The 23,485-nt window shown below is 42.5% G+C and overlaps 2 protein-coding genes across 8 annotated transcripts in view; one reads left to right on the forward strand and one right to left on the reverse strand.

The window, feature by feature from the left end:
• Positions 1-1,689: 1,689 nt before the first annotated feature.
• On the forward strand, positions 1,690-8,726 carry LOC102537679 (putative exonuclease GOR). Its single transcript, XM_072960645.1, has 7 exons — positions 1,690-1,701; positions 1,816-1,885; positions 1,962-2,035; positions 2,225-2,332; positions 3,775-3,890; positions 5,023-5,157; positions 6,247-8,726. The coding sequence occupies exons 1-7, from the start codon at positions 1,690-1,692 to the stop codon at positions 6,359-6,361; spliced, it is 630 nt and encodes a 209-aa protein (XP_072816746.1). The 3' UTR covers positions 6,362-8,726.
• A 2,046-nt stretch (positions 8,727-10,772) lies between these two features.
• TEK (TEK receptor tyrosine kinase) overlaps positions 10,773-23,485 on the reverse strand; it is a 113,843-nt gene continuing 101,130 nt past the window's right edge. For all 7 annotated transcript variants that reach the window (XM_072959284.1, XM_072959282.1, XM_072959281.1 and 4 more), the window contains 7 exons: positions 21,441-21,631; positions 20,792-20,905; positions 16,260-16,330; positions 15,322-15,362; positions 14,382-14,478; positions 12,774-12,873; positions 10,773-11,930 (listed from right to left, as the gene is read on the reverse strand). In XM_072959284.1, the coding sequence (XP_072815385.1) occupies positions 11,856-11,930; positions 12,774-12,873; positions 14,382-14,478; positions 15,322-15,362; positions 16,260-16,330; positions 20,792-20,905; positions 21,441-21,631 (689 nt within the window). In that variant the 3' untranslated portion in view covers positions 10,773-11,855. The remainder of the gene's footprint in view (positions 11,931-12,773; positions 12,874-14,381; positions 14,479-15,321; positions 15,363-16,259; positions 16,331-20,791; positions 20,906-21,440; positions 21,632-23,485) is intronic.

Consider the following 23,485-nt stretch of genomic DNA (forward strand, 5'->3'; position numbering starts at 1 on the left):
CGCCTCCTTTCCTCTCTCTGCCTGTGCCCCTCCCCCATCTGTTTCTCACCTAAGAATAATTTTTAAATCAGTTTTGTTTACATCACTCCCCTGCTTTGTCAATCCTGCCAAATCTGGGCTCTGCCTCCCTATCTTGTACCCCTTACTGTAGTTACCTTCATACCACACTGGCCACCTTTCTGGAGTCTTCTTCCCTGCTGTTCCCTCTCCTTTTCACATGGCTGTTCTTTCTCATCCTTGAGGTCTGTGCTTAAATGTGACCCCTGCAGGGTTCTTTCCCAACTACACTCTCTAAAATATGTCCTCCCTCTTCCACCGCAGTGCCCCATCACTGCCTTTGTAATGATAGAGTCATTTATCTGCCATCTGCAAAAGACGGTGAGCTTTTGGAGGGACTGTCCATCTTTTTTGCTCCCTGCTGTCTGCCCAGCCCTTAGCAGGGTGCCTAACACATAAATGCTGTCAGTGTCTGTTGGATTAGATCAGGGAGCACATGAATTAGGTATGTAGATACAGACATCAGTAGAACAATACTGTAATAAATGCTATGAAGATAATAAAGCAGGGCAGAGGAACTGAGAGGAACAGTGGATACAATGAAATTACAGGATAAATTCATGAACAAATAATGCAGTAAAGTAAATCAGACAGGTTTTACCTGAGTGTTTAAAGCATGGAGGGCTTCGTTGTAGAGGGTGGGAGGGGTGTGAATTTGAAAAGAAGAAAAAGAGGAAGACACTGAAGAAGAATGAGAGTAGCAGACTGACCCCGGTGTGGAGTAGGTAGACCACACAGCATGACGAACAGAACGTGACTTTGGAGCCAGCAGACCTGAGATTCTGGGCTGTCTCACCAGTTCCTTTCTCTGAGACCTTGGACAAGTTTCTTAGGCTTTCTGAGCTTTTGTTTCCACATTCATAGAATGAGCTTTGTGTGGCGATTTAGTGAGCTGATGTGTCCAATTCCTGGCTTACAGCAGATGCTCTGATAATACTGGTTTTCTGCCTCCCTTGTTCATCACAGGAGAAGGTAAGATACGAGATGTTGAGTGTGGATGAGTTACTAGAAGTTTGGTTTAGTGGGACCCTTCAGCGCCAGCCTGAGAAATTTGTACTTGGTTAGTAACATGCAAGTGAAGCATTTGAGGAAAGTGATATAATGAAAATGTGCTTGAGGAAGATTAATCTGACCACATTTTCTAGAAAAACTGGTGCAGAAACCCCTATAGGCAGAGGGATTTATAGGGAACAGTTGGGAGAAGGTCACCTGGGGCCAGAGGGAAGAAGGGCTTGGGAGGGATGAGGGTGCAGATGAGGTGGCAGGTGCAAGTGAGATTGAAAATAAAAAGGTGGTGGGGGGATGAAGGCATGGGATGATTGCCATGAAAATGTGCAAAGCGTCTGGCCAAGGAAGTGGAAGAGGAGGGTGTCGGGATTTTGGAGGTCCAGCCAAGGTTGGAGACCACATCTGTGCTGTGGTCTCGGTAGACATAACTCTGTGGTGTGTCTTGTGTCAGATCAACAACTCAGATCCAGGAAGGGAGAAGGTGGTGGTTGGAGCCAGTCATTCAGAGGCTCCAGCACAGAGACCAGGTCTGGGAGCAAGAGAAGCTTTTGAGACGACGGTGGAGGTAGAGTTAAAGCAGGATGAAGAAGTGACACCAGGAGGGGAGCTGAGGGACCAGGACAAATGATCAGGGAGGTAAGGGAGAAAGGCATTAAGGACATTGGCAATTAAAATTCACCTTCAGGGTGTAAGCGCTGAGAACTCTGCTTCTGGGAGTCGGGTTTTTCCTGTTTGTTATGAAATATCTAGAACAGCAGCTATGCTGTTTTTGACTTTACATCAGATCACTTGCATGGTACAGCCTTAAAGGTCTTTGAGGGTATGATGCTCTGGGAGTCAGTTACTCTGCCTTGTCAAGCTTGCTTGTGATTTTTAATTTTCTGTGTGGTTTGCAGTCCCTGGTGGCTTAGAAACACGGTACAGCTGTTGCGAAGCTGTCCTTGGGTTACCCGGGTGTCAGGTCGCCAAGGTAAGGCTGGTCACCCAGAATGCTGCTTGTTTCAGAGCCAGAGTTGTTGCGTCCAGCACAGAACTTGGCTTGGGGATCAATAAGCACTTGATATAATTAATACACTTAATTTTCAGTTGACGAAATTTTTATGAGCTTAATTGCTCTTGCAAAAACATACAGTAACTTATTTGACAATATTTGTTTCAGCTTCATGTTCGTGACCAAAGAGAAAACCTAGAGGGCTTTGTGAAGACTTTTGTCAAGTTTCCACCCTCTGATGGGAATCACAGCATATTTGCTGTGAATTGCGAGGTGGTACGTTGGCTGTATATTTTACCTTATTTATACATGTGTAGGGAACATCCCCAGACTTTCTCTCTCAATCGCGCATAGCTCTGCATTGTTGTTCACACATTTTTAGATGAAGCACCTGAAGGTGAAAAGAGTTAGATGACTGATGGAGTTCTTACGTTTAGTGATGGAGCCAGGAATTGGTCCACTGGTCCTCTTTTTATTACCTATTAATTTTTCTTTATATATAACCAGTGGTTATCCTGCTCATAAAATTGCTGACATTATATGGGTGGAAAATGTTATGAATACTACTGTTATCCCCCAAATCAGTATAAAAGCTTTAATAAGTTTTTAAAAGCTATTGTTTGTAGAGACAGTGAAGTATTTGTAGGGGGTTATCTTTCATGTGAGAATCAATACTAATTGATTGTAGGGGAAAAACAGAACTTAGAGTCATGAGACCTGGGAAGCTCCAGTGCTTACCAGGCAAGTCTCCCGGATGCTCTAAGCTGTAAATTACAGGGTTGATAATAACGTCACAGTCATGGTAAGAATCAGATACACTAATATATGGAGAAGTGCTCTGTATATGTCACACATCATGTGAACAGTCATCTTTGACAAAACCTTAAATATTCTCTGGTGTATTTGGAAACCAGATTTGTGGAGTTTAATTATTATAAATATAGAAGGGAAGTGCTCAGTCTTCAAGTTTAGATCTTTACTTGCAAACAGTGAAAGCTGCCTCTGGCTTAGAAATCAGGTATCATTGCCGTTTTGTCGTCTACGGTGCCATGTTTATGTAACTATAGTATGCATTTTTTTCATTCAACAAGGTTTATAACTGCCTATGGTATCTACTAGCAAACAAACACGGTGATAAAGAGAACAGAGTGGTGGTTACCGGAGGGCAAAATGGGTAACAGAGTTCAACTGTATGGTGATGGATGGAAACTAAATTTTTGGTGATGAAGCATGCTATAGTGTATGTAGAAGTCAAAATACAATGCTGTACACATGAAGCTTACATGCTCTAAATCAGTGATACCTCCGTAAAAATAAAATTAAGTTTAAAATTCAGTTCCTTATTCATACTAGCCATATTTCAAATACTCAATAGCCACATGTGGCTAGTGGTACCATATTAGACAGGATAGAAGTAGAACATTTCATCTTCACAGAAGGTTCTGTTGGATAGCACAGGTCTCTAATGGAAACAATTGTAAAGCCAACACCAAGAAAATGAAATTACTTTATTAGCAGAAATATTAGTAACATTAAGGAGAAATTGAAGCTTGGAACATCTTTTATATGACTGTCAGTTCCACTGACTGGCTTCTGTTAGCAAAACTGAGTGATAGGATTAAATTATATATTCTAGGTAGAAATACTCCTTTAAGATGTCCAAGATGTTAAAAGCAAATGTTTGCTATGATATATAAATTTGATAACTATCTTTATAGTGCTATACAGCCAAAGGTTTGGAACTTACTCGAGTGACAGTGGTTGACCCCAGCCTCCAGGTGGTCTATGACACCTTTGTGAAACCAGATGAGGAAGTCATTAACTATAACACTAGGTATGCGTTATACAAAGGGATCTGCTTTTGAGACTGCAGAACATTCAACTTGTAGTTTGAGTTTTAGCCTAGGTACTTTTATTGGAGTCAAGAGCATGAGTTACACTAGTTTCTGTAATTCATTTATTCAGAAATATTCATATTATGTTGAGTACCTCACTAAAATTATGCAGACACTGGCTAGATAAAAATTTCTGTAATCCAGTGGACATGTCGCTGGGTATACATAGCTATGATATGGCGTGCAGAAAACTGGTTCAGTGCAAATTCTATCTTATTAAAGTATGACATGCTTCTGATCCAAATTCAGTGATAACTTGTGATGGTATATATGTGCCTTTAATTAAAAAGCTCATCTGAAACACTCAATAATATCATCGATCACTTAAATTGGGCTTCCTAAAGGCATATAGGCCATATAACATGATAGATTTATATATTTATTTAAATATAAAATAGAAGGCACTTATCTAATTCTAGAATGAAAATGTTTTCAGTTTTCTTTAATATCCAAAGGTACTTAAATGACGTACATATACTTATATAAACAAATAACTTGATACACACATATATGTATTGTATATACTATAGTATATAGTTTCTAGTATTATAATATTTATATATTACATACAATATATATGTGCATGTCCATAATTTTGGAAAACAATAAAGCAAAGTGGTCACATTAAAACTTGTAATGATAAATTTTGAGAATAATTATAGTGAATTCAGCTAACAAGCATTTTCCCTCATAGTTCATAAAAATGGGTTGTATACATAAAAACTCATTAAAAGTTGCTGTTACCAGAAAATGTTACTAAATGTTTTTAACTACTTAACTAAATTGTAATTGATAAAACTCGGATTATGCAGAGATGATAGTTCGAGAAGGAACTTCGTGAACTTGTCATGTCTCCACACCCCCAGCCTTACATTATTGATCCAAATTATAAATTTTACTAGGTTGTATCATTATAACCTAGTAAAGGGGTAGTTGACAGTCACACATTAAGATCTGTGTTCTGTTCAGCAAATGTTTGTCACATTGAGTCAGTAATGTGTTCCAGCTACAGCTGATAAAATCTACTGAGCTGCATTCTTTACTTATGTGCATTGTGTCTTATTGGGGTAGGTTTTCTGGCGTGGTTGAAGATGACTTAAAGAACACTGAAACCTCAGTCCTCGATGTGCAGGCCTTCTTATTGAACCTGTTCAGCACTGGCACTGAATCGGACACAGCTTCGAGCATAGTCTCTACATTCTTAAGGTAAAGAGTTAGAGGCTTATACTCTTACAGAATTCTGTGTGTTAATACGGTGCTCATTGCCACTGTGTGTCACTGATGCTTGATTGGCCCTTTGAGACAAGAGAAAGGAGACAAGAATCACTGTCTGTGCTGATGACTTTGCCTGTTGTAAACCAGAAGCCGTGTGAGATAGCTAAAATTTGGCTAGTCAACATCAGAAAGTCCATCATCAGTTGTGATAAAACCAAAATCTTTATTTTGACATTGTTTTTGATCATTGTCTTTAATATTCAGATGGGAAAGACTAAGTTTATCTACTAGGCTATTTTAGTCATGTACTTGGAGATACTTCCTCACCTTAAGTCAAATGGCTCAGACCAAATGGCATGTTTATTTGTCTTGGCATGAGACTTGAACGTCTCCCGCTTTATAGGCACCAGGTAAAGTGATCTGTTCTTGGCTCCATGTTCTAGAACAGGAGTCAGCACACACTGGCCCATGTCAGCCACCTGTTCTTGCAAATATTTTTATTGGATCAGAGCCACCATACCCACTGATGTATGTATTTTCTATAACTGCTTTCCCACTACAATGGCATTGTTGGGTTATAACAGACAGTGTGGCCTGCAAGCCTAAAATGTTATAATTTGGCATTTGAAGAGTTTGGTGGCCACCCCTGTTCTAGAACAGTGCTTTGCAATAGAACACTCCATTCTATATTTTCATTATCCAGTATGGTAGACACTAGCCATATGTGGCTGTTGGGCACTTAAAGTGTGTCTAATGTGACTGAGAAAATGATTTTTTAATTTTGTTAATTTAAATTTAAATAGCCCTCTGTGGTTGGTGGCTACCACATTGCATGGCACAGCTCTAGAACTCTGGGGACCTTACTAAATGTTTGAGCTGCCCCCAGGATAGGACTTACCGTCCTGCAGGGAAGGGCTAGTTCCTCTTTAGTGCAAGGATACAAGTAAGGCCATTTAGTTTTTATAAGTGAATGTCCGCCTCTTTCTGTGTTAAGCTGGTATTCATAGTGTAGATACTTGTTTCAAACAGCACTGTTGTCTCTGCGTGTGACAGATAAAACTAGAATGTGCTTCCACCCAGACCCCATGCAGGTGAGGGAGAAGAGAGCCGGGGACCGAAGTTTTCTGGAAGAAAGGTCTTCACAAGGTCTTCAGCCTCTGAGACATCACCCCTCAAACTCAGTCTCCCTCCATGACTTTCCTATCTCTCGTTTCCTAGGATCCATTCTATTTCACCTAGTTCCCTGAGCAGAAAACTTCAAATCGTCACGTTCCTTTATTCCTTGTGATCAGTCTGTCCAGATTTCTCATAGATTTTTCTGTTTTTCTATTTCCATCATCACTATTTTATTTGCTCAATACTCAGAAGCCAGGAGCCAGTGCCTAGGAGGTGGCTGACTCGTTAAGTGAGAATGTAAAGTATTAATGGACGTGGTGTAGTCAGTGCTAGACATTAAATTTCCAATCCCTCTCTTCTCCTCAGTCTTTAAATGACTCTTGTCCTGAGGCGAATCTTCTGCGGTGCTTTTTCAAAATACAGCTCTTCTAACAAGGAATCCAAATGGGGACCTGACTGCCCAGGCTCTCGGTTATGGGAGGCCTCGCCCCCGTATCCACCCTGTTGTGTTTCTTGCTTTGCTAAACCTCAGTGGAAGTGTTCTCACCTTCTTCCATGTGTAAGCACAGGGCATTTGGATCTAGATGGGACTAATCCACGTCCACGCTCACTCCCCAGAGACAGACAAACCACTGAAATGGGACTTGCGCTGGACTGAGGTGTGTCCCCCTTCACTGAGTCACAGGGTGGGAGGAACCTGGCTCACCCTTCACTGCCCACTGCACCCCCCACCCCCGTAATTTTTGGAACCTCTCTGAACTCACGCTGCCCCCTGGTGGTGCTCTTTGGGTAGGAAAGTGGACCTGGAAGTCAGCCTGCTTAAATTTGATTTGTTTCTACTGTACTAACTCAGCTTAGCCAACTTAACCTCTCAAAACCTCAGCTTCTTTGGCTATAAAAATGGCCAATAAAATACCTAACTCATTAGGTTACCCTGCAAGTTGTGGTGAGAGAATCCAGGTGAAGTGCTCAGTGACTGGCCTGTCGTGACTGCTCGTGTTACTTGCTTGTGCAGCAGAGTTACTGCTGCTCCAGTTACTGTCGCGGCCATCGGTATCCTTATTCTTTGCCAAGAGCTTCTAAAGCATTTTTCTCTTTCATTTAACAGTTAATTCATACATCAGTTGTAGACACGACAGTTACGTTTCCTCATCAGCTAGGCTTGCCTCACATAAGCTCCCTGAGGAGCCTGGTGGCTGACTCCCTGCCTAGTCATTCAGGAGGACAGTAAGTGCCTGCTCGTTCCTGACAGACAGCAGGATCCTAAGTCTGACTTGAGTGCATAAATCGGGAGGCTCATGGTGACAAAGGTCCACTGTTTGAAATGCTTCCCTGGGGTTCTCTCCCAAGGTAGCGAATCCTAAAGCATCTGACTAAGTAAAAACCATTTCCTGCCCACTGCCTGGTATAGTCTGAGATGTTCCACAGGCATCAAAACAGCAGTGAAGCTGAGAATGGTGACCACATCATTGTTCAGCAAGTTGCCTGGCCTTTAAATTCATGCATCAAACTTCTGTCGATGTGGAGATCTAATTTCACTAGAAATTTTGCTGTGTACCTCTTCGCATATGTGATTTTCATGAAACCTAATGAGACTGTAAAATCAAATGAGTCCAAGTCATCTCACCCAGGGTAAATAGTGTAGGTTGCATTAGAAAATGTACAGTTCAAATGAATAGATTCATTATGCATGTGCTTGCTCTGTACCAGATTAATATATCTTCCTCCCAGGACTTTTTCCCTTTTTGGTTTTTTTGATGAAAAATACCCAACATTAAACAAGTTATTCCAGTACAACAAGTCCAGCCACCAACTACCCTGTTAGTGATGTTGCCAGATGCACGAGATAACATGTCTGGCTTGGACTGGAGGTTACTTACTCTTTACATTCATGCTTACCCATACCGGCGGCCCCTCTTTTGCACAAGATAGAAAAGAAAGTTAATTTTGAGCATGTTAAAATTATGTTATGATGCTACTGTTTCTACAGATGCTTCTCTGATCACGTCATTTACTGTGCAAAATACGTATTTTACCTTAGGTCTCTCTCCTTTCAGTCTCTGTCTGTTACACACTAACTAACATCATCTTGCAAAGGATCTTTAATTGACTTTATCTGCTGTGGTCAAAATATTCATATCTTAAATTCCCACAAAATTCTATTATAAAATTTGTAACGTGTTCTCCTGAAACCAATCTTGAACCAGGGATGTAAAAATATTTCACCGAACAACAAAAAATACCCAGTGTGAAACAAAATCTTCTAAAAGTGATAGAATACCACAGTTCTCTCAGAATAACACAAAGAGAGAAACACAGAATGTTACATACCATTTTAGAAGTGCGGACTTTATGACTTTTCTTAATCTTGGGCATCATTTATTATTTTCACCAGAACAGTAGGCTTGATATCTTGAATAAATGCCATCTACTTTTTAAAACCATGTAATCTTGTAGCTAAGGCTCCCTTTGTCTAGCGAGGTGTACTGCTTTCTCTAGCATCCTTTATTTCTGGCTTCTTGTCAGATCTGTCACTTTGTGTGGTATCTCCCTGGAAAAGGCACCTGGAGAAGGTACTGATGTTCTGCCCAGTCATAGCAACGTAGTGACCATGTGACTGGACCGGCTACATAGGGAAAGGGAGATGTTTGTGCCTCTAGATTTATGTGAAACCTTTCTAAAGCAACCCAGAGGGGTTGTTCTAGGTGTAAAATAATATCTTAAGTGGCCGGTGCTGATTTTGTTAAAATTCAAGACTTCATTTTGAGACCACCCGTGGGTAACATCGCAGATAGACTTGTCTGTGTCTAATGTGTTAAGTTTATATTCTATACTGTTTGGAGGTCACAATTCAAGTGAAAATGCAACCACCTGCATGGAACTGGTCCTCTGGAAGGTGAAAGATGACCTGGAAGGAAAGAAGTAACCACTTGCTTGAGAATATCGTTTGTGTGTAGGGAGGGTAGTTACTGAGAATGTCTTGAGCTGCTGCATGGCTTCAGTGAGTTCTCGGCCTCCACTGCTGGCAGCAGAGTTTGCTCTACAATAGAATGAGGTTTCTTGACACTTTCAAAGAGAAGAGGAGAAGGAAAAGCAATGTTGAGGTTTATTTATTACATTTTAAAGGTTCAGTTTCCCCAGTGACTTTCAAAGTTGTGACTGGTAGGTAGAGGCGGGAAGGCTTAGGCTGTTTTGGAATTTGACTCATCTTTGTGGGCAGTGGGCCGATGACTGTGGAAGGTGCTTTAAAGTTGAAGTCATGGGTCCATGACTTTCACAAAGGTAGTTTCTCAGGTTATTTCAATTTCTTTTTCTCTCTGAATATCTAGAACCATTATACTGCTTGGAGTTAAAAACATCATTACCTAACAAGATTGTAACAGTTTTCGTTAGACATAGAAGTAGAGGTTTTCCCTCACAAAATATGTGGAAGTGACTGTACACTTTTCAGTGTACTCTGTTAACATAAAAGTTGTGGTTATTTGGCTGTTGTATAATGTGTTTTTATTCTGACTGGTGTGCTGTTACTTGATTCTGATTCATATCAACAACTCACCAATTTTTTTTTTTAAGCAAGTGTCCTAGAGATCTTAACACTAAATTCGTATTTCCATACCCAGTGCTGGGGTTGTGTCATTCTTGTAAGCAGTTCGTTCTTTCTTAATTGCTTTTTGATAATGTGAAAACTGGCCTGTGGAGATGACATGACTTGATTCAGTTTGACTGTTTACCTTTGAGTATGAATCTTGAATATTAAGATTAACCAATCGTATGGCCCCTATGCCAGGAGTGAATCCGTGGCCGTCTAACAGTGGATGGTGAGGATGTGCCCTCAGTCAGCTCACCTCGGCTTGGCTGCCTTGGCATTTTAAATTTACAAGTAAATCTTAAGTATCACTGAACACCTTGTTCTTGCTTCAAGTACTTCCTTAGTCATCTGTCTTATCCTTGACGTGAAGTAAATTCGTAATGATGTAAATTTATCTTAGATAGAGTCAAGAAACTCAAGCTGTTATATAAAAAGCAGCCGTTATTGTGCATTCCAAAGCCACAGGCAGAATTTGAAGACATTTGCATTTTCAGATCATCCTGTTCTTGTTTGGTTCCGTGTACATGCAAACCAAGAATTGTCAGGAGTATTTCCACAACATTTGGGTAAAAAGCAAAAAGGAACTGTTACATACATATATGGACCTATTTTCGGTGTCTCTTCATTCTAGTGTCTACTTAGTTGATTAAGGAAATGGTGGCAGCAGTCCTGCTTTTGCTGTGTCTCCAACGAGTATGTTGTGAACAAAGAGCATCTGGGACAAAGACAGTTTCCTGGTCCATTTCTGATGCATAAAGTTGAGCAGATGGCAGAAGCATGGCACTGGCTGTGGTATGTTGAAAGATTAACATTGCAACACAATTTAAAGGGATTCCAGTTCTAAGCCCTCAGTTCATATTGGTTCGCTACCCAGGGTGCAAGAAAACAGATTAGACAGTAGGACACTTCCGAAAGACACTTTTAATCTTGTGAGCTTGAGCTACTTCTGGTGGAATATAGCTTATCTTCTGCTCTCGCTACATATTACTGACAAGTTAGAGGATGATAATTTAAAGTGTTTTTCTTTAATTTTAAAAAACTCGGCAATACCTATGAGACGCATTCCCAGACAGAAAGTGGGTAGGCAAGACATTTATTGACTTACTATATATGATCTCAGTGCACCATGGGCCTACAATCAATATAAATGGTAAACTCACAACGGATCAAAACTAAGACTTTTTACAATGTGCAATAATACAGGTAGAGATGTTAATTTGATATGCTAAATACCACGTCTCCCAAATACAACTCCAAGCTTCCTTTTTTAATTTCTTAATAAACAAATCCATGTTATCAGAGAAACTAAACCTAAATCCTATGAATTTATCAAACCTAAAAGTTCTTAGGCTTCTAGGAAGTGAGATTTAAGTCTGTTTTTCAGTGTTCGCCTTCTAGACTGACTTGTGGGCTCTGGAAACAAGATAAAGTTGTCAAATTACCGCAGGAAAGTGAGGGAGAAAATTTAGAGATAGGAAAGAGATTCACTTTGGTGGACGTTTAAGCGGCTTAAATCCATGTCCTGTTAGAACTCACACATTTCCCATACTTTTCTCACCTGCTGTCAGGGTCAGGTTTATTAACACTATTTTCTTCTACACAGCACAACATCTTACAGCATTCAGTACACAGGTAAATATCAAAACTGTCTAGGACAATAAGGAGTTACGCACTACACTATCTGTACTAACACCTGGAAAGTACATTTTTAGAAAAATATATTATTGTATATGAAACCACAAACAGGGATTCTGATTCTGGCACATTCTTACTCAAAACAGTCCTATATATACAGTCCTACCAGAGTCAGAGTGTACTAAAGATTGACACACAGGGCTCTTAAGCTGAAAGTCCCAGACAGACAGCAGTATATACACACGTCCATATTCTCGGCTACCTCCTGACGGAGGCTTGCTTACTTGGCATCAAGATATCAAGGGTCTCGTGCTGGTGAAGGAGAAACAGAATGTACAGATGGTCTGTCCTAGGCTGCTTCTTCAGCAGAACAGTCGATTCCTGCATAGGTAAACTTCTCATAAAGCGTGGTATTCACATAGGTCTAGAAGACAAGAGTGGTTCAGAGAAACAGGCCGCCTTGCCTTGGTCCTGCCTCCGCTGGGGGCAGTTACAGTCCTACTCCCGTTTCCTTGGCGTGTTTCAACTCGACTACAGATACCTGGGGGATATATTTCTGTCCTCAGTCCCTGCGTTGTATTTGACAGCTTTCTTCCTGAAAAGCATTCCTGGACTTCTACAAGTAAGATTGCTTCCTCTCACTTTCCTGTCTCCTGGCTTCTCTTTCTCATTCTCTCGCTTTTCCCTCCTGACATATGCCAGGTCCTCGAAGCCCTGCCCCTGACTGTTTCTCAGCTTCACACCTCCTGCCTCCTCTTGTGTGATCTCACCCACTTTGGTCAGTTGTGATGACTTCCAAAATCTATTTCCCTAACCTAGATTTATCTTTTGAACCTCAGATCTCTATAGCCAACTACCTTCTAGAAATTTTTGCAGAATTTCTGACCCTCCCCATAGTAACCTGCAGACCACGCTCTGCTGTTTACCTGCTGTTTGTCCCAGGGCAAGTCACCTTCACCTCTGAGTCTGTTTCTTCATCTACAAAACTGACAGGTCAGGTTGTATGACTGCCAAGATTTAAGATTCCTTCTAGCTCAAATAAGCAGTTCTGTATGTTTTTCTAATGTGTTACTGTATCTTATACAGAAATCTTACCTACTACCAAACTGTAGATTCCTTAAAGTTGGGGGCCACATCTTTTATGTCCCTGTAAAACCTAGGGTGGTGCCCAGAAGAATGTGTTGACTTTTATCAATTATCATATTAACCACAATGGACACATGAGGAATTCCAAAGAAAGAACCTTTGCTTTGAACTCTGTACTCACCTTCCGTTCTTCTAACATCCTGTTTAAGGACACCAATATCTGGGCAAATGAAGGCCTTTCATAAGGCTTCTCCCGCCAGCACTGTCTCATGAGGTCATACCTTTGTAAACAAAGAGTGAAAGGGTTAAGTTACGATTGTGCTTCACTCCTGGGCACAGCTGGGTGGAGAGAGTCACCCAACGCACAGTCATAACACTCAGCCAGCAGAAGACAAGACCACTGCACCGAGGAAGTTTCTGTGAGGCCTCCACCTCCCCATCCAAGTCCCCTTCTCCCAGTAGCTCCAGCACCTATGGTGGGTACCATTCCCACAGGATCTGGGTCTCGGCTCTTCTGATCATCTGAAAGGAAGTGAGTTTTGGGTCTAGGACAGCATAGCCCTCAGACTACCCCACCTCTCAAATTTTAAGTGTTTCATTTAAAAAGAATGGTTCCATACTCAAGTTTGCAAATTCTACCTAATGCATCTCCCACTTAGGGACTGGTACAATAAAAATCTTCAGAAGTCATTCCATCAAAAACAAACAAAAAACCTTTTAAACCAGATTTAACATGGAAGCTTCCCAAACATAACTGGCCACGGACCTTTCCCCTCATGTCACTTACTCACATCTCGCACGTTCCCTGAGCATCGTCTAGGAAGCACTGGTCTGAGACAGCTGTGGCCAGAACTACTTACATTAGTAAGATGGGTTTCCTGGGATCCGCCCTAGACCTACAGCAGCACCATGTGGGGGGGGGGGGGGCTCAAGATGTCACATTACTGAAAAAAATGCCTCGGGGGAACCTCTTGTGCACAGAAGGCCCTCAAGCCTTGGCCTGGGGTGTTAGAGATTCTAGAACAGTTTGTACTGAGAAGTTTCATAATAGCTGAAAATATCACTCCTGAGGGAAGGAATCTCAAAAGGTGGAATTATAGGAACTTGGTCCAGTGATGGTTCAAAGTACATCCAGCTTTTCCCAGGATAGTCTAGATCTATAATCTTGTACTGGGAATATAATGCCATTTATTTTCACTCTTAGAAGTGGCTCAGTTTGGACTGTGAATCATCCACTCAGCCTAGAGCCTCGTACTCTTTAAATCCTGCCAGGTAGGCAGCACGTACATCAGCTAGTTCTGGGAATGTCCATCTCACTGAGGTTAACCATTCCCTCCGAATAATTTTTACTCCTGGAAAAAATTCCTCCTAGGAGCAAGATTTTATGAAGAAAATTCTGTATCTTCCTTAATGTACCAGCTCTGAAATCTCTATCCCCAAAGTTAGTCTCAAAGCTTCATACATTTATTCAGGGATAACTTCATGAATTTATTCAGATCTTTTCTGCATTTGTTGCCCTGTCTCATTTCAACTGTAAGGGTTAACCAAAAATCTTACCTTAAATTCCTTCTGGATTTCTCCTCCTGGAAAGCTCTCATCCTGTGTCCATTGCACAACAGTCTTAGTTTCAAGAACCCCCTTGTTTCTGACTATCTAGGATCTCCGTGTGTGTGTGTACATGCAGGTAAACATCTATGTGTATATATCAGATAACTCCTCCATTACAGTCAGTCTGAGAAACTGGGAGGGAAGGTTAAGCTAAAATGGCCCTCAGTGAGGCCTGACTTACACCTCGTCGTCACAGTTCAGTGGCTTCTCCAGTCTGTAGCCCTGGGGTAGCTTCTCATAGAGCTCCGCACACGTCATCCCACAGTAAGGGGTGCCACCTGGAAGACAGGAAACAGTGCACCCTAAGCCCCCTCGGATGCAGAAGGCAGCATCTCCTGCCCTGGGGCTCGAAAACCAAGAGACTGGGAGAAAGATGGGGGGTGTCAAGGGGTGACGGACTTAGGCTACAGACCGCACTGCAGTGCGGCCGCTCCTTCAGTGCAGAGATGCACCCGAGGCCCCTTACTTCCCGTGCTAGTCCTCTTCCCAAGGCTGTCTGTCTACACACGGCAGGTCTGCTGCACCAATGGGACGTCTCTTTTCCCTAATTGGAAGTCTTTATGTTATGCAATTCCTATTTTATTTGTTGCAGTCACTGTCCCAATCTTCATTATAAAAGCAATACATGTTAAATGGGAAATAGCAAAAAGAAAAACACTTTTTTTACCCTTCTGTGCAGTCCTTCCAATTTCTTTAAATGTGTAATATTTATAAAACAAATTATAGTGTACATGAAATGGTTTGTGACATGCACACTTTCATATGCTATTAAATAAAAGACCTTTGAAAATGGGACTTTTCATAGCATAATCTACCATCTTCAAGTTGTAGAAGTAAACATGTGATGACTCTGTGCCATCAGTGCACAAGCAGAGACTACTTCTAATAAAGTTCATGGCCACCAGGTTAGTATTAAGTATGACATTAGACACTGGGCTTTCAGAAAGAGAACCATGGGAATAAACACACTCATACATAGAAACCTGTAAGGTTCTTTTTCCCAGTGGCATCTGGTGGCACTGTGTACAAATGCTGCCCGTGGAAGGACACAGTGAAGGACCCCGGGAGGACCCATTCCCTTTGCCTGGAGTCTTACCTGGCAGGTAACCATGGATACTCACCTAAGCTAACAATCTCCCAGAGTAACACTCCATAGGACCACCTGCAGAAGGACAAAAGAGAAATCAGTCCTCAGCAAACATGTTGGTCAGTTTTCTGCCCCAAAAGCCAGGGTGACGGACCCTTTGTCAGAAAAGGAAAAGTTAAATGTCTTGCTTCCCAGAATAGGGCCCTGCACACAGCATGCGTTTATCTCCTCTTTGGCCAACAGAAGGATTACAACAGGGAAACAGCGTTAACTCCCCAGAGCCCCCCATCACTTGAGGGAGAGAATGCGAGGTGGGACTATGGTGAGATTCTAAGCTGGATAGATCTGAGTCATATCCCATCTCCGCCCTCTGATACTCGAGTGACCTGGGACAAGTTACTGAAACTCTTGAGGCCTCGTAGTGTATTCTTCCAAAAGTTAGGACACCAACGTCTGCCTCAAAGTTATGCAGAGACGACGTGAGACAATATATAAAGGCACACCGAGATGACACAGTAGTCCCCAGACCCCTCCCTCCCACCCTCAGGTAGAAGCAACCCCCCCTGGAAGAGTCACCTCAGCTCTCTGGGCTTCAGATTTTCCTCTCCATCCCAACCCCTCGTTCCACTGCCAGCCTGAGACTTGTCACCCAGGCTGCAAGCAGAGATGGTCCCCACTGTCTGGTCTGCCTTCTGTCCCTGCCACCTGTGACCCCCAGCAGCTGTTTGGGGCCACCTTCTGTGACTGAGGTCCTGTGTGCTGAGGTCAGTCCGGAAGTGGAGCCACGGGAGGGCCAGTACCCGCCTTGCTCCCCTGGGGATGAAGAGGTCACCACCTGCAGTCTCTCCTGGGCTTGTGGATTAGCTTAGCTCTGCAGAGGGATATAATATTCCTGCTTCTCTTTAAAACCTCAGTCCAATGTCTATTTTTCTGAGAAAAAAAAAATCCCTCAGCCATGAGAGGCTTACTTACACGTCACTGTTGGTTGTGTACACGCTGTAATTTAGTGACTCGATCGCCATCCAGCGCACGGGGAGCCTTCCCTGGAGAGAACAAAGTGAGATGCCTCTTAGGTGGGTCAGGGCCCCCCTCCCAAGGCTCGCAGCTGGCCCACGTCCAGTCCACAGGAGGGCCCCCACACAGAAGGGATGGCATTTGTGCGTGTCCTACCCACAAGTGTGTTTTCAAATTCAAAGATCTACAAATAGTGTAAGTCCCACTCACCTCAAGGGGTCCCTACAACAGTTTCATATAAAGAAAAAAAATACTGCGCGGGAGGAGGGATAAATTAGGAATTTGGGATTTGCAGATACACATTACTACATATAAAATAGATAAAACAACAAGGTCCTACTGTATAGCACAGGGAACTATATTCAATATCTTGCAATAACCTATAATGATAAAGAATGTGAAAAAGGATATTTATATGTGTAACTGAATCACTGTTGTACACCAGAAACTAACACAACTGGTAAATCAACTATACTGCAATAAAAAAAAAGAAAAATAATGGTATGTGTTCACGTGTGTGTGTCATTGTGGGTGTCCATTCGGTAATCGTTCATTTATTCACTTTGTGGCTCTCAGAGGCACTCAGAGGTTTGAAAGGAGAGACAGGCAGAGAAACTGAAAATTAAACTGGAGTGTGGAAAAGGCTAAGTTGGTATGAGGAGACCAAGTGTGGCTGGAGGAGGTGGTGGCAGATTTCCCGGAGCAGGGGACATAGGAGCTGGGTTCTCTAAGATGGGTGAGTGCCCTCTGAAGGATAGGGGAGAAAAGAGCACTTGAGGCCAGAGGGAAGAGGGTGCAGCTATATGAGTAGAGGAGTTAATGCCTCTACCCTATGCCACTTACACTGGATTTGGAGACGAGGAGAGCCCCTGACCCACCCTCTGGGTGCCAGGCCCTGACTCCCTCCAGGGAGTCTGCATTAAGAGCACTTGAGGCCAGAGGGAAGAGGGTGCAGCTATATGAGTAGAGGAGTTAATGCCTCTACCCTATGCCACTTACACTGGATTTGGAGACGAGGAGAGCCCCTGACCCACCCTCTGGGTGCCAGGCCCTGACTCCCTCCAGGGAGTCTGCATTTCTTGGCTTACTGAGTCTAGGCTGGGAAAAATGAGATGCAGACTGGACAATGTGAAGTTTGACTTATGAGTTCTATTCCTAGTTTCCTCAAATTCTGTACGAGTTCGGGCTCCCTTCCTCTCCAACTCACCCCAGGAATATATGAACCCGACTGAGAGAGGGACCTCTCCCTCCCAGGGATCTGTCCAGACTCTAACATTAGCCAGTGGGTGGAGGCAAAATCAGGAGTATTGAGAGGACCTTTCTCAGTCCCCCTCAAAACCAGAGCAGACAATCCCAGACCACCTTCCATGAGACCAGCCCTGGCCTATGTCCCAAGGAGTATTCCTGAACATGCAATTTTCTCCCAGTTCTTTGCTAATTGGCAGTATTTTGAAGCTCTTTCTGACCATAAATCCTAAATGGTTGTCCTGTACTTGAAGGTTCAAGCATAAAAGCATCCTTCCTCACATCTCCACCTTCACTGTTCTCCTCTATGTCCACACCCGCCCCCTTCTCTCTCTCTTCACCACACCCCCATGTCCCACCCATTATTCTCTCTTCTCCTCCATGCCTAACTAATGGAAAGAGTTTCTACATTTTCTGTTTTGGCTTTGCTCTCATTTACTTCCAACCCACTGGCTTCTGACCTCACACCTCCTAATTCCTAATTTCTATGTGCACTTTTTCATTGTTTTTTTATTTGACCTTTAGTGGCTCTGCCCACTTGTGTCTGTCCCTATCGCGATCACCTTGGCTCAGGCCACTATCACCTCCTGCTTAATGGTAACCACCTCTCCCCTCATCTCCAGCCTCTTAGTTTCCCTCCCTAATCACCTGTTCACTCGCTACCATCAGAACAGTCAGTCTAAATGGCAAACCCAACCATGTAGGTCCTTTCCTCAAGATTCTTTAATAGCCGTATTGTCCATAAGATCCCAGATCCTTAGCTGAGTCCCCAGATGCTTAGCTGGCATCCAAAGCTCTCAAATACCTTATCTCCACCTCCTCCTCCAACGCTGAATTTTTACTCTCCCTCTTTTCTGCATCACACTCCAACCGTATTGAATTACTTAATCCCCAAAGGTTCCATGCTTCCTTTTGCCTCTCGTTTTTTATACATACAGCATCTTCCAGCTCATCCACTGCATCCTCACATCTCCAATATCCACTTAACATTTCCTGTATGTTCAGTGTGCTTCCTGTGCGTTCTCATGGCGCCTGTACTTTTTCACTCTCAGCCCTTTTTGACCCTTACAACTGTTCATTATGTGTCTGTGAGCTCTTTGCAGGAGAAGACTGTGTCTGAATTGTATTATCCAAAACCTAGCACAATATTGTAGTTGAAACATTGTAGTAATAAGCCATGGATACATGACTGGATGTTGCTAAAAACCCCAAATCGCTTAAGTACATTTGTTTGCAACACATTGAGTTAGAATCGCCTGGGGGACTTGAAAAACAAACAAACAAACAAAAAACCTGATGCAGGAGCCCCTCCCAAGAATAACTTAATTAGATTATCTAAGCAGCATTTGTATTTTTTTTTAAAAGGTCTTCAGATGATTCTGAGGCACCATGAGAACTGAAAATCTCTGATTTAAATAGGCCACAGAGGGTAGCCACTCTGCCCTCTGGTGGTGTCTTGCCACACTGCACCCTTCTTGCAGGGAGCTTGCTTCTCTCCCATTCCTTCTTTTCTTCCCCTGCCCTCACCCTGTTCCTTTCCTCCCCAGAACCCATGCTGCCACTGAACACTTTGACCTTCCACAGGGAGGTAGACTTGAGCCCCAACCAGTGTTCTGCCCCTCTAAGCATTCTTCCTAAGCTCCCCAAGATACAGAAATCCCTGCCTTGTAAGAAATGCCAAACAAACCAAACTTAGCCTTGGGGAACCAAGAAAAGCATCCAAATAAAATGTGTGGATCATGGGGCTAAGCTGTGTTAATTTCTCCTCCCCCTCATCCAGGGCACCACATCCCCCAAACATCAGAGTGAAGGAAGGAGAGGGATTTTTGTGATGGAGATAAGAGATTCCTGGTAGCCCAGGGGGAGTGGGGAGAGCTGGAGTAGATGGGTGAGCAGTGGGTCCTGCTTCTTTAAGACCAGCCCAGCTCCTTCCCAGAGAAGTCTTCTATGAGCAGGGAAAATCTTAAAAGCTTATGGAAAAAAATGTATGGCCCAAAGCAGCCCTCAGAGGCACCTATGGGCTTCCAAGAGTGTTACGATTGTTAAGTATCCAAGACCAGGCAGCATGGTGATCTCTAAGAACCAAAGGAGACCCACTTAAAACCCCTATCAAAAAAGGGAGAGGAAAGTTCCAAAATGGTTAAGTTCACTGTGATTATAACTATGTAACAGTGTGTATGATTATGGAAGGTAATAAGTAAAAAATACATAAGTAGTGTCAAGCGACGAAACTGTGGGTCATTTCCTTTTCAAAACATTCTTGAATTTTGTTTCTGTGTTATCTTGTCAGTAAATAAATATCTTGAAGGGAGAGGCAACCTGAATTTGAGGATAAATCCAGAAAACTGAGCCTTGCTAGGAGGCAATTTGGTCCCCATGAAAGTAACAGGACCCTTCATATCTTAGGAGAACTGGAGGAACCCCAGGAAAGTTGAGCCCAGGTAGTGTTTATCCCATCTAGATAAGGCCAGTGGAGTGGACCCCTGCAACAGGTGACAGGGTGTGTCACCTCGAGGCCCTGCCTTGCCCACCTGTTCAGGGAAAGCACAGGGTGGTGGCATGTTGTCAGCACAGCACTAAGGTCTGGGGATGTAGCATTTCCAGGACTGTATGATTCCAGGGTGGACAACAATAGCAAAATGAGTCCAGCTTCTCTCTTCTTCTAACACTATGCTGAGGTTCTCACAGGATCTTGTACTTAAAGACAAAATATTACTGCTTGGAAGACTAGGTAGCATTAGGCGAGAGTGGATTGGACTGGGGCTTGAAGAGTGAACAGAGAACCTTTGCCGAAGACAGAAATTTTACAAAATCTTCTGCCTTTAGAAGTTACGAGTTTCTCTCTAGAGCATCCTTGTGATTTCGGAACCTCATTCATTGATATCCTTGATTTTTTGGAAAGTATGTCTTTTCCCCCCCTCCTTTGTTAGCTGTGCATGGGAGAGGTTTCTGAGTGAGACACCAGGGGTCTGGGCTGGATGCAGACCCGAGTCCCTGCAGCACTAGGTTTGCAAGTTCAATTGTTTGGCCACATGTGACAGAACCTTCTTCATTGGTAAACATGGGCCCTCCAGTCATTTTAGGAATCAAAATTTAGAAAGGATGTTTGCCGGGTCCCTGATACCTACCCGGGGAAATGGTAAGATGCCTCAGGCATCACAGAATGATGGAAATCTAAGAGAAGCAACATGGTGGAGGGAGGGGGGCCCTGGAAGGGATCTTATCAGCATCTGTTCTGAACTTACCATTGTCTTTTTCACATATACTTCTTGACCCCGGGACAATCCAAAATCGGCTATTTTGGCTACATAGTTTTCACCAACTAAAATGTTCCTGGCAGCCAGATCCCTGTGAATAAACTGAAATTTTTAAAAAACCATTATGTATTTTTAGCATTGTATTTGCTTTTTCGCCTCATTTTGTTAGCACAAAGCCTAGAGGCAAGAACTTTGGGGAAAAGAGAAGAAAGGATATGAAAGGGGGTTTTAAAAGTCACCAGAATCCAGTTCAGTTAGTGGATTCTGCCAAATGACCCACATGTCTTTGGAGGAGCATTTCAGTAAGAAAAACCAGGTCATGAAATCTTCCAGTTGCCACAAAAGGCCTCTGTGGTTTTGCATTATTTGGAGCCAACTGAAGCTCAGATCGGCGAAGGCACCTCACCAAATACAAAGAATGAGATCCACTAGATAAATGCATGGTCAGTGTTGGGCATTAACTTCAATATACATAGATGGAACATTAACAAAGAGCTTAAAGTTGGGGAGATTGTAAGAAGGAATGAAGGAAGAGAGGTTGACTGAAAAAAAAAAAAAAAGTACCCAGTTATCTAGACTCTCATTCTAGAGAGAATTCCCGAGGAAAGATGTCCAAGGCGAGGTCCTCAGAACAAACCTGTTTTTGGCTCAAGTAGTCCATACCCCGGGCCACATCTGCTGCGAAATGGAGAAGCTGCTGGGAGGACAGCGTGGAGGCGGTGCTGTTGGCGATGGCGAACGCTGGGTCGGTCTCCAGCACTCGGCTCTTGCGCAGGAAGTCCAGGAGGTTTCCGTGCGGGGCATACTCGATGGCCAGGTACAGGTAGCCTGTGGGGGAAGGGAGAGGGCACCACCCTTTCAGTTGCCCTAGACCACTGGGAAATTTCTGAAACGTTCTATGGTCCTCAAGAATTGCTCATAAAACTCCGTCTTATCTAAAAGTAACACATCTAGTGCGACCAGCCTTGGTAATGCTGGGGTCAGGAGGAAGACACTTGACATCCTCCTGCAATACTTAAAGGGCACCATGCCCGCACTCCTACCAAACGTGGACTAACATCGAGAACTTCCCAAGCGCATTCACCTACGCCATAACAAGAGTAGGGTGAAATCAAAGCATCTGCTTCCAGAGGAAATCAAAAAGCTAGTCCACATCATCTTTATTCCTGTCTGTATCTAGCTTTCCTTGATATTTTTAAAAAAAATCAAAAGACAATGATGAAACATATATAGCAGAAGGGCCCACAGCAGCTAACTTTCTCTCTCTCCTGCCTTCTGCTCCTCCCTAAAATCCATGCTCAAGTCACCACATGGTTGGTTAGGTCATTGGTCAGCAGCGTTTAGTGTCAGAGATTGCATTTCGCTTACAGAAACCAGGAAACTCAACCTTTTAGGAAAAAAATAAAGCGAATAGTTCATAGAAGAAATTATGATCCATTGCCTGATTTTTATTCCAAATGGCTTTCTTCTTTTTCTTTTTCAATAAAATGTAATCTACTTTGATAAAAATACTGACCTTTAGAGCCAATGAAAAGTAAAGTGGTTTTACTGTCTTTTAAAGGTGAATTATTTGGTATATTTTTTAAAAATGTTGAATAAATTTAAATTTCAGAGATATTCTAGGAAAATGAAACTCTCTTTAAAAAAATCTTCTAGCACTGAATCCTGTTGTATTATAAGGAAAGGTATACTTCAATTCTGGTATGAATGTGCTTTCTCCTTCTTTACTGAATTATGAATTTTAAGAGCCAACCAATAATGTGATGATTGAGCAAAATTTTTAAAGATATATATTTTCCTGTTGTTGCTGGATTTTTTTTTAAACTTTCATTTACTGCTGCTGTCTCATGCTGATTACTGTTCTCAGGAAATAGCTCAAAAATAAATGTCATTACTTCAGTATTTAACCTATGAGACATGATCTGGCTTTCAGAATTACACCCTTATTGGATCACAGAATGATATATTGTTTGAAGTACCAGTATTTTTAGTTTAATAAACTGAGGAAAAGGAAGTAGTCTCTTTCCCATTGTTGGTGTTTGTGCTACAAAGTCAACAAGAGGTTGTCAAGTTTGTAAATAATTACTGTGTGGAGCTTTTTTGTTGGAGCAAACTTTTCCATGAGAAATTAAGATAAAGCATAGATTTAGAACTGCAAACCCAGGTAGCATGCAGAGGTAAGCCCAGAGATTTTTTTTGTTACCCACTCATTCACAGTTTATCACACACATTACAACAGAAAGTACTCAATACATATATTTGCATTAATAATGTAAGTTTAACTTTAAGAGTATATGTGACATAGGGTAGTTGTAAAGCTTCAAGGTATTTCTATAGGGCACTGTTCTGGATAAAAACGAGGTACTATTAGATATAAATTTATTATTGTTATTTTAACCTAAGCATCATCAGTGGTTTCACATTACAGTAGATTACTGGCACTGACAGATCTCATATTCAGAATATCAGTTACTTGGGTTTGGAGGGAAAATGAAAAAGGTAGGTGACTAAGAACCACCAATGTACTTCACTCTTCCTGGTGCTGAGTCCCTCTAGTGGTAGCTGAGAAAACCTCTGGATTAGCAACGATGGGAGCGTGCAGGAGCTGGGATATCTTTGGGCAGTGATGGCTGAACCACCTCAGAGGCCAAATGATTCAGCCTTGGGACCTACCTCCAAAAA

The sequence above is a fragment of the Vicugna pacos genome, chromosome 4, assembly GCF_048564905.1.
Source record: "Vicugna pacos chromosome 4, VicPac4, whole genome shotgun sequence".
In the NCBI taxonomy this organism is placed as follows: Eukaryota; Metazoa; Chordata; class Mammalia; order Artiodactyla; family Camelidae; genus Vicugna; species Vicugna pacos.

Coding starts and splice junctions, on each gene's coding strand:
- LOC102537679 (XM_072960645.1), top strand. Junction 1,886..1,961: donor AGCCTTAAAGGTCTTTGAGG/GTATGATGCTCT, acceptor TGTGGTTTGCAG/TCCCTGGTGGCTTAGAAACA. Junction 2,036..2,224: donor CCGGGTGTCAGGTCGCCAAG/GTAAGGCTGGTC, acceptor TATTTGTTTCAG/CTTCATGTTCGTGACCAAAG.